General features: G+C 40.0%; 1 protein-coding gene across 1 annotated transcript; it reads left to right on the forward strand.

Moving 5' to 3' along the window:
• Positions 1 to 13564: 13564 nt before the first annotated feature.
• Positions 13565 to 14887, forward strand: LOC141570001 (endogenous retrovirus group K member 18 Env polyprotein-like). The gene has a single exon (XM_074324817.1). It carries the CDS (start codon positions 13565 to 13567, stop codon positions 14885 to 14887), a length of 1323 nt encoding a protein of 440 aa, XP_074180918.1.
• The last annotated feature ends 733 nt before the right edge of the window (positions 14888 to 15620 follow it).

Here is a 15620-nt window from a genome sequence, read left to right on the forward strand (position 1 = left end):
TACTCATTAGAGAATTGCACATTTATACCACATGTCCTTACTATACATTGATCAAATTGACTAAAATAAATTAGCTAATTAAATTTAAAAAACTGAAAAGCTGACAACACTAAGTTCTAGCAAGGATGTATGGCAAGTAGAACTCTGATAGATTGCTGGTAAGAATGCAAAACATAATTTGAAAAGTATTTTATTATGTCTTACGAGTGTAGTTAAACATAAACTTATATGATTCAACAATCCCACTAGTAGATACTTATCCAATTAAAATGAAAATATATGTTCTCATGAAAGCATGTACATGATTTTTTAAAGCAGCTTCATTTATAATTGTTCACATCTGCAAACAACCCAAATGTCTCTAAACTGGAGAATCGGAAAATACAGTGCATTAAAAATGTGCAATGGAATTATACCCAAGAATTAAAAGGAATAAACTGTTGATAGACACAACAGCATGAATGAACTTGAAATTATTTATACAGAGTTTAATAAGCCAGACTCAAAAGAGTATAGACTATGTGGATTCATTATATGATACTCTTGCAATAGAAAAACTATCAAGGCAGAAAAAAGCCAAGTGATTTCTAAGGGCCTGAAGTAAAGAGACTGTTTGGTTATAAAAGGATGACCAAGGTCTTCCCTCAGCTTGATTAAACTTTAGAAGGTTTGTAACAAACCATATGTCCCTGACTTCCCTTTTCATAGAGCATTTGCTTCAGTGAACTTTCAGTTGTAAATTCTTTCTCTGACCCTTTGAGATGTAAATCTTCTCCCAGTTTCTTGCCAGTTTTAAAACCCAGTGATGTACTACTTCTCAAGGACCTGAAAGCCATCCATTTGTAATGTAATCATCAAGAAAGAACCCCTATTTTCCCAGTAGCTTTGAGAGGGTAAGGGCAAAACTTTGGTAAGTCCAATTAGCAACACACATATGGTCTATTCACGTTGACCAACCTCACTCCTAATGTCCTCTGGTACTTTTCCACTTGTTCACTCCAGCTCTTAAACACTCTCCTGCCTTTTGTTTCAGTGAAGTTGTACCAAATTTTCTCCCTAGTGCAATATTGTTGATCTCTATTGTAATTGTCTTGAATAAAGTCTCCCTTGCCTGTTTAACTCTCTCCAGTGTAATTTTTCTTTAAGAAGAAAGTTGAAAAAATTCTTTGGAATGATAGAACTATTATTTATCTTGATTAGGGATGTAATCTGAGTACTGTATGTATTTGTCCAAACTTGTAGAACTGTGCACTGAAAAGGGTAAAGTTTGCTTTATGTAACATATTTTAATTTTTAAATATGATTAAAAAAGAAAATAAAAATAAAAATTTGTCTTCTTAACTACTCTGTGACATTGGTTTTAACCAAAGGGCATGATTTCTATTACTTTTTGCCATATAAAAGTCTCATTGTAAGTTAGTCAATATGGAGACAATACTGAAAGAAGACAGCAAACAGAAGGACGTGGAAGATGTCTGGAGAATATGATATTCGTGCTTAGCTCAAACATTAAATTGAAATAACCCAGAGTTCAAAGGCAGAAAAGAGTGTTCCAAATGCTTTTGAGAAACTTTAAAGAAAAAGTGTGGCTGGACCAAAAGGAGACAAGAGAATCCTGAGTGACACACTACTTACAGGTCAGGAGAGAACTCACAACATGTAATTAATTGCCAGAGGAGGAAGGACTGCTAGACATAAGATTGAAAGAGTGGAGAAATATCACATTTAAAATTTTAAAAAGTCTGTCAAGTTCTATTTCACTCAAAGATAGTATCTTCTCTGTAGTATATTAGACAGAAGCTCCCCAACATCTGCTTGAAGACAAAAGAATAACCTGAAGTAAGTCCAATCTATCAAACTGATGGCATGATAATTTCTTGACCAATTTGATCAGTGTAGATGCAAAAGGGGCCCTGTAATAAAAGTAACTGAAAGTAACCTCACAGGATGATCTGATCATAAATTCCTAGCTAGGCAGGTCACGGTGTGTAGACACGCCTCAGGCATATAACTTCTTTAGTAATAGGTTTATCTTTGCCTTAAGCAAGCCCTGCCCATTGTTTCTGTACATCTAGGTTAACACACCTTTTAAGTACTATTTTACAGATCCCTGAGAAGGTGACTACTCTCAAGGGAGCACATAATCTTGTTGAATATCCTGTAATCCAACCTTGCTTTGTTTTCTCCCAGCTTCATATAATCCGTATGTTTTCTCCTGAATTCCAAATTTGAAACAGCACTCAAATCACATGGACCAACTTAAAACTGGTTTGCCCCCTTAAGCTTTTTGTCACGATGATTGGATACATCCAAATAAATATTTCTATCCACTGACTGTGGATGGAATCTTCCAGAAAGGAAGTTTAGGAAAGCAGATGTACATTTTTCTATATCTTTGTGTTTTTTCAAGAATGAATAACAATAGGACACTTTTATACATAAAAATAATGTCATTTATTTACAAAGCAGCTCAAATTGTTATTAAACGCACAGAACAGTAAAAATATCAACTTTTTTGTGTGTGTCTGTCTGACACATTAAATAAAAACCAAACAAACTTGAAATCAATTAATGCAGTGAAAGAGTTGAAGCAGATCAGTGATTAATACAATCTTAGAATTATTTTAGAGACACTGCTGCACATGTGCTGCCCCTGCCTTCCACATGCACCTGGAACCAGTGTCGCCCCTTCCCCACAGAACTAAAGGATGAGCACATGACTAGAACTTGAATGAACATCGGAACTTTTTCAGAAGTGAAGAATCCAGTGTCCAGGAAGATCCGGTGCTGAAGTCATTTCCCATAAATGGCCAAGTTCCAAGGTCCTCCAATTAAATCTAGCCCCATCAGGGCTGCTTCCACATACCTGTGTCCCCTAACTACTCAAACCTGACAAGCTCAGGGGAAATCTGTGACGTGGGACCTACAAATGCAGAGACTGAAAGTAACCACAAAGGATGGTCTGAACAGAAAAATTCCTAACTGTAAGCAGGTCACACTTCCTTGACAAAGGTAAACTTTAATTCTGTCTATTGTCTTTTTGCATCTAAGATAACATACTTTTGGAATGTCAGAGTAATCTCCTTTTCCAGACCCCTCAGGGCACAACCCACCTCTCCAGAGCACTGAGAGACCACAGAATACCTCATCATTATCTTGTTCTCCAAATACCATCTCTGTGTGCTATAAATGTCTGTTATTAATTATCCTGTACCCACCAATGTAAAAGATGTATATGACTCTCTTTTACTTTTTATCCAATCACAGAGATTTCCCCCCTTTGCTTTCTCCCACCTCTTTAATCCACCACCAGTGCATTTCATGTAACCCTCCTTACATCTCCTACTTTGATTCTAATGCATAAAATAAGCGACAAAACTGCCATTCTTTTGGAGCATTTTCTCAATCCATTGAGATTTTTGTTTCCCGACAATTGTGGTCAGTTTGCCTCAAAAAAACTCATAAAAATTCTCAACAGCTTTGGACCTTTCTTATGTCAACAAAACCCTCCAATTGTAAGCCAGTGGGAAGTTTGGGCTTTTAAGCACTAGCTTTCCCATTCTCCATTCATGGACCAAATAATAAAGCAACTCTAATTTCTTACTGCAATCTCTGCGTTCAGTGTTTGGCTCTGCTGGCACTGGGATGATGAACTCTTCCTGTTCAGTAACAAATGCATAAAAGAAACTGTCATTCTCCAGAGCATTTAAAAATCTTGCTTCCTGGCATTGTCCTCAGTTTGGCTCAAATAAACACAAAAAAATTCTCTACAGATTTGGATGATTCTTATGTCAACATCAGGTAGAATAAAAGAGACTTTTTTCTCCTTTCTCCTCTATTTATTTCACCAGATCTCTGATATTCTAAATAAAAGGGAAATTTGTTTCATAAAAGCCATTATAATTAATATCAAAAGCTAGGAGAGGAATATTATGTTAAATGAATGTACTTTCTACAATGACTGGGACATCTCCTTTTGTGCTTTTGTAATATGTATGGATGCAAACAGTAGGGAACCTTAAATGAGACCAGAAGTTTTCATGCATATTCATCCAGGCCAACTATTTGAAATTAAATACAATTTACCTATACCATGTAATGCTATTAAAAACACAAGCAATGTAGGGAAGGAAAGAAACTTCTCCTACCCTTCTAGGTTGCTGACCTAACAATTAAATTAACATAAGACAATTTAACAAGAGAAAAACAAACAAAAGTGTAATAACATGTAGACATGGAAGAGACCCAAGAAAACTCAGTAACTCCCCAAAACGGCTACCATCCTTCACTAAAGACACAAGAAGATGTTGAGGGTGATGGAGAGTCAGTTATGGGAGGTTAAAAGGAAAACCCAGTAAACAAGGATAAGGCTCTTATGTAGATTTAAGTCATTGTCTTCTGCACTCATAAGAGTTTGTAGAAATAAGGTCATCCCCCTCTTCATGGTACAGCAAGGGAGACACTCTTACAAATGGAGATTTTCCTTATACGTGTTAAGGTTTCTGATGATAGGGTAACTTCTACTCAGTTGTAGAGCTTTACCTGTATCTGTAGTTGCTTAAAAATATTCAGCCTAAAATAATCTTTATGACAAACAGATATATTTCAGGGTGGCAAAATTTGTTCCACTAAAACAACATACTCCATTAGAGATGCCTATGGACAGAAAATGATCAAATATCTTAAATAACTTTCAAGTTGCTCCTTTTACATAACTTTTAACAGGCATACCATTAAGGAGCTAGCCGAAGAAATATATAAAACAGGCAACAGCAAACGATAGCCTGTGGGCCAAATCCAACCTGTCACCTTTTTTTCCTTAAACAAAGGTTTACAGGAACACAGCTTGCCCACCTGTTTACCTTGTCTATAGCTGTTTTAATGCTACAACTGAAGAGTTGTATAATTATGACAGAGACCATATGGCTCAAAATGTTTACCCTCTGCTCTTTACAGGAAAAGTTTGTCCATCTTAGTCTATGCAGTGCTGTCCTGTTGAACTAAGTATGCTAGAAATGTTTTCCACACTGTTCTGTTTGGTGTCAGCCAAATGTGGCAATTGAGGATTTTAAATGTGACCAATATAACTAAGTACCTGAATTTTTAATGTTTTTGGCTTAATTTTACATCAGTTTCAAAGTGGGATAGCTACACGTGGCTGAGTGGCGACTGTACCGCACAGAAGATGTCTAGAGCATGAACATTTGGGGCCTAAAGAACAGTAGCACAAGGCTACTTGGAGTGGGCAGGTCATAGCCCTATGCTAGAACGAATGAGAATGTCAGGGTGGCTAACAAGATGGAACCAAGGGCAAAGAGACTGAGGTTTGAAAGGTGCACAGAGGACAGATTACAAAATCTCAGATAATAGTAAGACATTTGGATTTTATTCTCAAATGTATGGAAAGTTACCACAGGCTTTTAAGAAGTGGTATGGCATAATCTTTTGAATTTTTTAAAATATCACTAGTGTTCCTGGATATTATTTAAAAAGCTTGCAGGTTGTTTCAAAATATACAGTGAGATCCTTTGTGTTATCTTGGGTTCAGAGAGCTTTCCTGAGAATGTGTATTAGAAATTTAGAGATGAGTTGGGAACAACAACAACAAAATGGTGAAAAATTGTATTTCAGGAAAAGTATGAAGCATGTGCCATGAATGGCTCTAAGGTGGGAGAAACACAGTGAGTATCCAAAACCTGTACGAAGGTTAGTGTGGCTGAAATAGGGAAAAATATTGAGAGTAACTACAAAGATGTAGGGAGCTAGACTGCAAATGTCTGGACAAGCATAAAACAACAATAAAGGTTTATCTCAAGAGCAACGAAAAACCATTTTTCATAAATATATTTTGCCCCCTCCCCATGGCTAAACAAAGGCAAACATATATTAGCATTTTATACAAAAATAAATAAATAAAATTGAAATCATTGCTTTCCATGGCCTCCCACCACCTCATGAGCACTAGAAAGGTGGCTAGTCTGATTTGAGATATGCTATAAGCATAAAATACACATTCAATTTCAAAGACTTACTATCAAAAAAAATACACATAATATTTTATTAATAAGTGTCATACTGACTGCATGTTGAAGTTGTAACATTTCAGATAGACTTAAACAATATGTAATTAATTTTAATGTTTCAAAATGTTGCTAGAAAACTTAAATGTGCATATGTGGCTCGTATTTGAGTGTGGATTGTATTTCGATTAAACATTCCTGATCTAAATCAGTGATAATGATTATCCTATAGGGGTGGCAGTAGAGTTGAGTAATTAAAAGATTTACAAATTTGGCATCGGTTGAAAGAGCATACGTAATACTTCCGATTCTTACTAGTGTGTGAGAGATATTCCCTCTGCACGTCTCTAAGGCTAAGAGGTAGTTGCCATGTTCAGATTTGGTTTGGCTTAGCCAGAGCACTTACAAGAGTCAGTATTGCTCAATGTGAAATAAGTTGCTACTTTAACAAGCAGGTAGGAACTACCCTACTGCTTCAAATAGTATTGTAAGCCTTGTCCCTCTCCATTTAAAAAATATTGTTTTGATGGGTATGGGTGTGGAGACAGGAAAAAGTTCTAAGTTGCATGATCATTTTCTGGTTTGATTTCCCCATCAAGAATGGAGTGACTTCAGTACCTTTTTCTGGTTATTATCATGTGTTTGAGGTTTGGCATCTAGTATGTCTGATTTTTGAGCTTTCACCACTTTTTTTCATGTCCACGTCTGTCCATAAAAAGAATTATTTTAGTTTTTAGAAGAGCTAGTGCATTTGATATGTTTAATACTCATAATAAAATCTTTAGCAACTCTTTTTCTCTTTTGCATAAAGTCCAATTGTACAGAGAAATATCCTCATCCCTCCTCTGACCAACTTAAAATACCATGAGGTCCCAGACTCTCCAGTAAGATACTAAGTGTACTTACCCAGAGAAGTGCTTTATATTTCACTTATGGATCTTCTGACTATTTTCCTATGACTTATTTTTTAGTAAATTCCAAATCTCTTGGAAACTTTCCAGCTGGGGAATTCAATATTAGCAATTATGAGAAAGAATAAAATTTTAATAAATCTTGTTCATTTAAAAGACACATAACTATTTTGATTGTTCATGCTCTTGTTCCTTATGTATGCATGGTATATCTTCTGATAGAAATAGTAAGATGTTTCTGATGCCTCTTATTTTCCTCTTTTTTCTGTCCATGTATTGTGGGGAGCCATGGTTAAAGCTAATTGCAAGCCTTAATGGCTCTGCTAATGCATAACCGGTTTGTGCTCCTGAGGCATTGTCTTTGCCTGCACCTGGAGGGTGCTTACGAACTGCTAAGGTATGAAGTGGGAACAACCAGTTTCAAGACATAGTGATGCTAATCAGGATAATTGATGGATTCTGTCATGGGACAATCGTTTTGGGGAGTTTCAGTGATTAAGTAAAGTTTCTGTGAAAAAGTTAAAAAATCAACTGTTAATGATGTAATGCATTTTTGTGATTGTGAGCTTGCACGTACTCAAAAGGTATAAATTCAGCAGAGAAAATAAACCTGGTGCTTCAGGACCACTGAAGACCGGCCGCATTAGCATATGTGTGAGTGCCTTTTTTCATTCCCACTCCCCTTGTCAGGAACTGTTCGACTCGTGGCGGCTGGCTCGCCACAAGTGGCGCCCGAACAGGGACCTGAATATAGGGGTAATAGTGAGGAACACCGCGTGGGAAGGGCCCGGCTCATTGGAGCTTATCAGTAGATGCGTGGTGAGTACGGCACTGTCCCCTCGGTCGAATGAGTGTGTGAGTGAGTGATAGCTCCACGACTTTGTGTTACGGAGCTTGATTGGGCCCCAATCTGCGGTTCCGGTTCTGTCATACGGCATAACGGCGACTGGGCTTTACAACCTACCTGTCCGGGGAATTATACCGGAGCGCCTCTAGCTAAGACAGATTTAGCCGCACAAGGGACACGGCCAGACGGGCACCTGGGTGATTTCTGTGTGAAAGAAGGACCGAGTCAGGGAAAAGGGATGGGTCTAACCAGCAAGGACCTGTATGTTAGAGGACTTAGGAAGTTGCTTGCGTAGTCGTGTAAGCCGAGAGCAGTTAGATAAATTCATAGACTTTATAAAAGAAGTCTGTCCGTGGTTTCCTGAGGAAGGAACAGTCAGCTTGGAAATCTGGCAGAAAGTGGGAGAACAATTAAAGGATTTTTACACTGTCCACGGGCCTCAGCAGGTTCCGATTGAAACATTTGGACTGTGGACTTTGATCCGGGACTGTATGAACCTTAAAAATGAGGAATGTAAATTAGAGAAAGTGAAACAAGCCGGCGATGAGGAGGGAGGAGGCGCAAAGTTTTTAGAAGGAGTTCTTAAGGTTAACAAAGAGCCGGTTGCTCAAGAGTTTCCAGACGACATATGGGAAGATTTGAGCCCTAAAGATCAGGAAGAATTAGAGGATGAGGCTGCCAAGTATGATAGGGAGAAATATCCCCCTGTTGTGGCTATGGCCCAAGAAGAGGGACCGACATCTGATGCTCTTCTTACACTGTCAGAACAGATTAAAAAGATTCAGGGACAATTAATAGAACTAAAGGTTTCAAAAAATGAGGGAAACGGTCCTCGAGGCTCACAAGTCTCTTGTAGAGATCCCTGGAATCCGGGGGGAAGGGATCCTCCATTTGATCCTTCAGCACCGCCCCCCGATGAGACTGGAATGAGGGACCCTCCATTACAGCCTCCTGTCTGGGATATGCCCACACAGCCTCCACCGGGTTATGTTAAACCGGGATCTGATTCCTTTGATGTAAAATCGCCGCTCCAAATGGCTTGTGAACAAGCCCACAAGCAAGGGGAATCTACAGAGCAGTTTGGTGTATATCCTATTATTGAAAGGTATGATCAGGCAGGGCGTAGGGTTAGGGATTGGACGCCTTTCCAGTGGAAGCAGATAAAAAAATTGAAAGAGGCTTGTGTGCAGTATGGACCTATTGCCCCTTTCACCCTGGCAATTTTGGATATTCTGGCTATTGAAGCCATCCCTCCAGAGGATTGGAAGCTTCTTGCTCATGCTTGCCTTTCGGGAGGTGATTATCTCTTATGGAGATCTGAGTTTTATGAAAACTGCAAAAAGAAAGCTTATCAGAACAATTTAAGGCGAGTTCCCATCACTTTTGAGATGTTGGCCGGTGAAGGCATTTATGCTGAAATAAGAAACCAAATGGGCTTTGCAGTAGGAGCTTATGCTCAGACTTCTTCCGCTGCAAAGGAAGCCTGGCGTATGCTGCCAGACACTTCCCGTAAAGAGGAGCATGTATCTCAGATAAGACAGAGACCTGACGAGCCCTTCCAAGATTTTGTGTCCCGCCTTACCACTGCGGCTGGACGGATTTTTGGGGCGTCAATGGCTACCCAGTCCTTTATAACGCAGCTTGCCTATGAAAATGCCAATTCGGCATGTCAAGCCGTTATCAGGCCAATTAGGAAGAAAGGAGATTTATCTGAATACCTTCGCCTGTGTACTGATGTGGGGCCCTCTTTTACCCAGGGAATAGCGATAGCAGCTGCTCTTCAGGGAAAGCCTATGAGGGAAGTGCTAAATCAACAGGCAAGACTTCATACAGGGAATCGTACTGGAGCATGTTTTACTTGCGGGAAAAGGGGACATCGAGCAGCCCAATGCCCAGACAAGGGAGAAACTGAGAATACAGCTGCTCCTGCTAGAAAACCTCCAGATGTCTGCCCTAAATGCAGAAGAGGGAAACATTGGGCTAATGAGTGTAAATCTAGGACAGATAAAGATGGAAAACTGATTCAGGGAAACTGGGTGAGGGGCCAGCCCCAGGCCCCGAATCAGCAATGTTATGGGGCTCTGCAGGTTCCCGAGCAGAAAGGGAACGAACCTCAGAAAAGAAATACATCACAGATTTATTCCGGGCCACCTCAGGCAGCGCAGGATTGGACTTGTGTTCCACCGCCGACATCGTATTAACTCCTGAAATGGGAATGCAAGCCCTACCCACAGGGGTTTTTGGGCCGCTGCCGCCAAAAACCGTTGGGCTTCTATTAGGGAAAAGTAACACAACCATAAAGGAAATTCAAGTTTCCCCGGGAGTTATTGATGAGGATTTTACCGGAGAAATTAAGATTATGGTTCATTCACCCCTGACTATTTCCAATATTCCCTCTGAAACTCGGATTGCTCAATTAATAATTTTGCCTAGGATGAAAATAGGAAAAAATAGACAAGACCAAAAACGAGGAGATCGAGGCTTTGGTTCCTCGGATGTATATTGGGTTCAAGAGATAAAAAAAGATCGACCTGTTTTACAGCTTAAGATTGCTGGGAAAGATTTTCAAGGGCTTTTAGATACTGGAGCCGATGTATCTTGCATATCTGCGCAACATTGGCCATCTAATTGGCCGATGCAAAATACAAGCCTGCAAGGTATCGGTCAGTCTCACGCCCCACAGCAAAGTAGTAATTTGTTATCATGGCAGGATGATGATGGTCATCAAGGAACATTTCAGCCTTATATTATTCCCGGTTTGCCGGTGAATTTGTGGGGACGTGATATTATGAGCAATATGGGAGTTTATCTTTACAGCCCGAGTGTTCAAGTTACTCAGCAGATGTTTGATCAGGGGCTTCTTCCCGGGAAAGGCTTAGGGAGCGCAGGACAAGGACGTCAGGAACCTATATCGCCCAATCCCAATTTACAGAGGACAGGTTTGGGGTATTTTCCCCAGGGGTCATAGATTTACCTGTACTCCACCAAAAAACAGCAGAGGCAATAACTTGGAAATCTGATACGCCTGTGTGGATAGATCAATGGCCCCTTACTAAAGAAAAAATCTTGGCCGCTCAAGCGCTAGTACAGGAGCAGCTTGAACAAGGCAACATAACTGAATCAACCTCTCCTTGGAATTCACCCATTTTTGTAATTAAGAAAAAATCAGGGAAATGGAGATTGTTGCAGGATTTAAGAAAAGTGAATGAAACTATGGAAGTTATGGGGGCTTTGCAACCAGGATTACCTCATCCCTCTGCCATACCAAAAGACACTTATAAAATAGTCTTGGATTTGAAGGATTGTTTTTATACTATTCCCCTTCATCCGCAAGATTGCAAGAGATTTGCTTTTAGTGTCCCTAGTCCAAATTTTCAAGAGCCAATGAGGAGATATCAGTGGCGGGTTCTTCCCCAGGGTATGGCAAACAGCCCCACCTTGTGTCAGAAGTTTGTTAGTGAAGCAATTGATAACACCAGACAACAATTTCCTTCTGTGTATATCATTCATTATATGGATGACATCTTGTTGGCTTGTAAGAAAGAAGGAATGTTATTAGCCTGCTTTATAAATATGAAGAAGAACCTTCTGGCTTCAGGTCTTATTATTGCACCTGAGAAAGTACAGAGAAGTGAGCCTTACTCTTACTTGGGATTTCAGTTATTTGCTCAACATTTTTCCCCTCAAAAGATAGAACTCAGAAAAGATCATCTTAAGTCTCTTAATGATTTTCAAAAGCTGTTGGGAGATATTAATTGGCTGCGTCCTTCTTTGGGACTAACTACTGGAGATCTTAAACCATTGTTTGAAATTTTAAAAGGGGATTCTGATCCAACCTCTCCCAGGTCTCTTACTGAGCCTGCACGAGCGCTCCTTAAAGTAGAGAAAGCTATTCAGGAACAACATGTTTCCTTCCTTGATTATGATAAATCTTTGGATGTGTATGTATTAAGTACTAAGCATACACCCACCGCAGTTTTGTGGCAACAAGGGCCACTTAGATGGATACATCTTCCTGTGACTGCTCAGAAAAATCTTACTCCTTATTATGAATTTGTGGCTAGTTTAATTCAAGAAAGTCGCTTAGAAGCTAGAAAATATTATGGAAAAGAGCCAGATTCTATTGTTGTTCCCTTTACAAAAATCCAAATTCAAGGTTTGATGCAGTTTACTGATAGCTTTCCTGTTGCATTGGCTGGTTTTACAGGAACATTGGACAATCATTATCCCAAGCATAAATTGCTTCAATTTTTTCAGCATCATGCTCCTATTTTTCCTTCGGTTGTGTCACATGCTCCTCTTCCTGCTGTACTTAATATTTTTACTGATGGATCTAGTAATGGTGTAGCTGTCTATGCACTCAATGATAAGGTCATCAAAAGAGTGCAGACACCTCCAGCCTCAGCTCAAATAGTTGAGCTTCGAGCAGTTCATATGGTATTGCTTGACTTTGCTTCCCAGTCATTTAATTTATTTTCTGACAGCCATTATGTAGTTCGTGCTATCCAAAATTTAGAAACAGTACCCTTTATTAGTACCAGCAATCCTGTTATTCAGGATCTATTTCTTCAGATACAGCAGGCCATTCAGCTGCGCTGTGAAAAATTTTACATTGGCCATATTAGAGCTCATTCTAATCTTCCTGGCCCTTTGGCCTCAGGAAATCAAATTGCAGACTCTGCTACTCAGCTTGTTGCCTTAACTCGAGTAGAGAAAGCACAAAAGGCTCATAGCCTCCACCATCTAAATAGTCAGAGCCTAAGATTGCAGTATAAAATAACCAGAGAAGCAGCACGTCAAATAGTAAAACAGTGTCCAGATTGTTCACATCTTCTGCCTGTGCCTCATTATGGAGTTAACCCCCGAGGCTTACGTCCTAATGATCTATGGCAAATGGATGTAACTCATATACCTGAATTTGGAAAGTTAAAATATGTTCATGTCTCCATCGATACGTTCTCTGGATATGTTGCGGCTTCCGTCCAAGCAGGAGAAGCCACATCGCATGTAATTAGACATTGCCTTGCTGCATTTGCCATGATTGGAACTCCTAAAAAACTTAAAACAGACAATGGAACATGTTATACCAGCAAAAAATTTGCTCTATTTTGCCAGCAATTTTCGATTGATCATGTTACTGGCATTCCTTACAATCCCCAAGGACAAGGGATTGTGGAACGTACTCATGGAACATTAAAACTCACTTTACAAAAAATAAAAAAGGGGGAGCTATACCCCCTGACACCTCATAATTATTTGTCTCATTCTCTCTTTATTCAAAATTTTTTGACTTTGGATGCCCATGGTAAGAGTGCTGCAGAGCGCTTTTGGCATCCTTCTACAGCCCCTCAGGCTTTGGTTAAATGGAAAGACCCACTTATGGGCTCCTGGCATGGCCCAGACCCAGTCCTCGTATGGGGCCGAGGACATGTTTGTGTTTTTCCACAGGATGCAGAAGGCCCTCGGTGGCTGCCAGAAAGATTGGTGCGACATGTGGACCCTCAGCCCATTGATGATGTTGCTGATGCTTTGCCAAGTGACAGCGGAACCTGACCAGGCGTATTGGGCCTATGTGCCCGATCCACCTATTCTTCATCCTGCTATCTGGGAAGGTCCGGAAATTCCAGTATATGTCAATGATACTCATGCCTTAGGATTGCCTTCTAATGGACATATGAGACAGCATTTGGAAAAAATTTCACTTACAATGGCATAGGTCTGGGATTGCCTATTTGTATTGCAAAAATAGCTCCATGACTGGGTGTTTGCGTAGTTCCCCTGTCACTATGCATATTGATGATTCTTTAATTGGATGGACTGTTCGTCTTAACATGCTAGGCGACTGGTCCGGGGGACGCAAAGTAAAACTGCCCATCCCTCCATCACGTCCATCTTGTGCTAAACAGTTGAAATTAAATGTTGAGACTGTTCCATGGAGAGCTTGCCCTGGCAGTGATCCTGTTCGTTATGACATCCCTGGAACAGGCAGATATATCATTGACTGGTCGAGAAACAACCGGTCCGGACGGACCCGTGAATTGATTTCTGGACTATGGACTTCTGATACGCAGTATCAGCAAAATTCATTATGGAGACTTTTGGGAGCAATGGATAAAGTTGAAACCTGGCTCTCCCTGCCTATGAAGATTTTGGAAGATGGAACTGAAAGTTGGGATACTGTTACTAAATCTGTTAATATATCTGCTTGTGTTCCCTCCCCTTATGCTTTATTGATGGGAAATATTAGTGTACATTTTGTGGGAGGTCAATTTAATGTGTCTTGTAATAATTGTATTCTGACTAATTGTGTTTCCTGGGTACCCTCGGGAACCCAAGTTATGATTTTAAAGCAGCCCTCGTTTGTAATGCTTCCTGTTAACATTTCTGGACCCTGGTATGCTGAAAGAAGTTTACAGATTTTTAAAGAAATTGAGTATGCCTTGAGTAGACAAAAACGGTTTATTGGACTTCTAATTGCAGGAATTATGGCTTTGGTTACAATAATTGCCACTGCAGCTACAGCGGCTGTTGCTCTTTCCCAAACCATCCAAAATGCTCAGTATGTAAATACCCTTTCTAAGAATGTTTCTTTAGCCTTGGGAACCCAAGAGGCTATTGATGAGAAATTGGAGCAAAAGGTGAATGCCCTTTATGATACCGTTCAGTATATGGGGGATGTTATTCAGGGTATGAAGGTCAAATCTCATCTAGAGTGTCATCCAGAATATCATTGGATTTGTGTTACCTCCAAAGAATATAATAATAGTCAGTATGATTGGAATCGAGTTCGTCTGCATCTTCAGGGTATTTGGCATAACGCTAATTTATCTCTGGATATGTTTAGACTTCATGATGAGATTCAGAGTTTGAGAGAAGCTGAGCCTTTGAAATTCGATGCTGCTCAGGCTGCCTCTAATTTTGTTACTGTTTTGAAGAATGCTTTTCCTTCTTTGCCTACAATTACCCATTCGATTACATTATTTCTCACTTTGGGTATTTGTATTTGCTTGGCTCTGTGTCTGTTCCCACTCCTTGTTAAGTGTTTTGTTAATGGCATGTTAGACATGCGTACTGATATTCATCATCTAAAGCTCAAGACAAAGCCTTAGCAGTTCCTCCCCTGAGCATTCCGAGGGACGGGTCAGCCAAAGACGGGCAAGTACTTGGGCACCACTTCAGAAGGGCCACGTTTAGGCCCTTAAGTAAAAATCTTCTGAAGTTGGCTTCCGGGCACCTAAGTCAGGCGCCGTCTCCTCGCCATTCCGGCTGGATGGAAATTGCTCTCAATAAATAAAAAAGGGGGAGATGTGGGGAGCCATGGTTAAAGCTAATTGCAAGCCTTAATGGCTCTGCTAATGCATAACCGGTTTGTGCTCCTGAGGCATTGTCTTTGCCTGCACCTGGAGGGTGCTTACGAACTGCTAAGGTATGAAGTGGGAACAACCAGTTTCAAGACATAGTGATGCTAATCAGGATAATTGATGGATTCTGTCATGGGACAATCGTTTTGGGGAGTTTCAGTGATTAAGTAAAGTTTCTGTGAAAAAGTTAAAAAATCAACTGTTAATGATGTAATGCATTTTTGTGATTGTGAGCTTGCACGTACTCAAAAGGTATAAATTCAGCAGAGAAAATAAACCTGGTGCTTCAGGACCACTGAAGACCGGCCGCATTAGCATATGTGTGAGTGCCTTTTTTCATTCCCACTCCCCTTGTCAGGAACTGTTCGACTCGTGGCGGCTGGCTCGCCACAATGTATTATAGATTGTTTCTTATTATTAACATGGATATTAAACTTGCATGGATAATAACCTATTCCTTTTGCAATAGGCAGCAATTCCA

This window comes from Rhinolophus sinicus, linkage group LG02 (assembly GCF_036562045.2).
Source record: "Rhinolophus sinicus isolate RSC01 linkage group LG02, ASM3656204v1, whole genome shotgun sequence".
NCBI classification, from domain to species: Eukaryota; Metazoa; Chordata; class Mammalia; order Chiroptera; family Rhinolophidae; genus Rhinolophus; species Rhinolophus sinicus.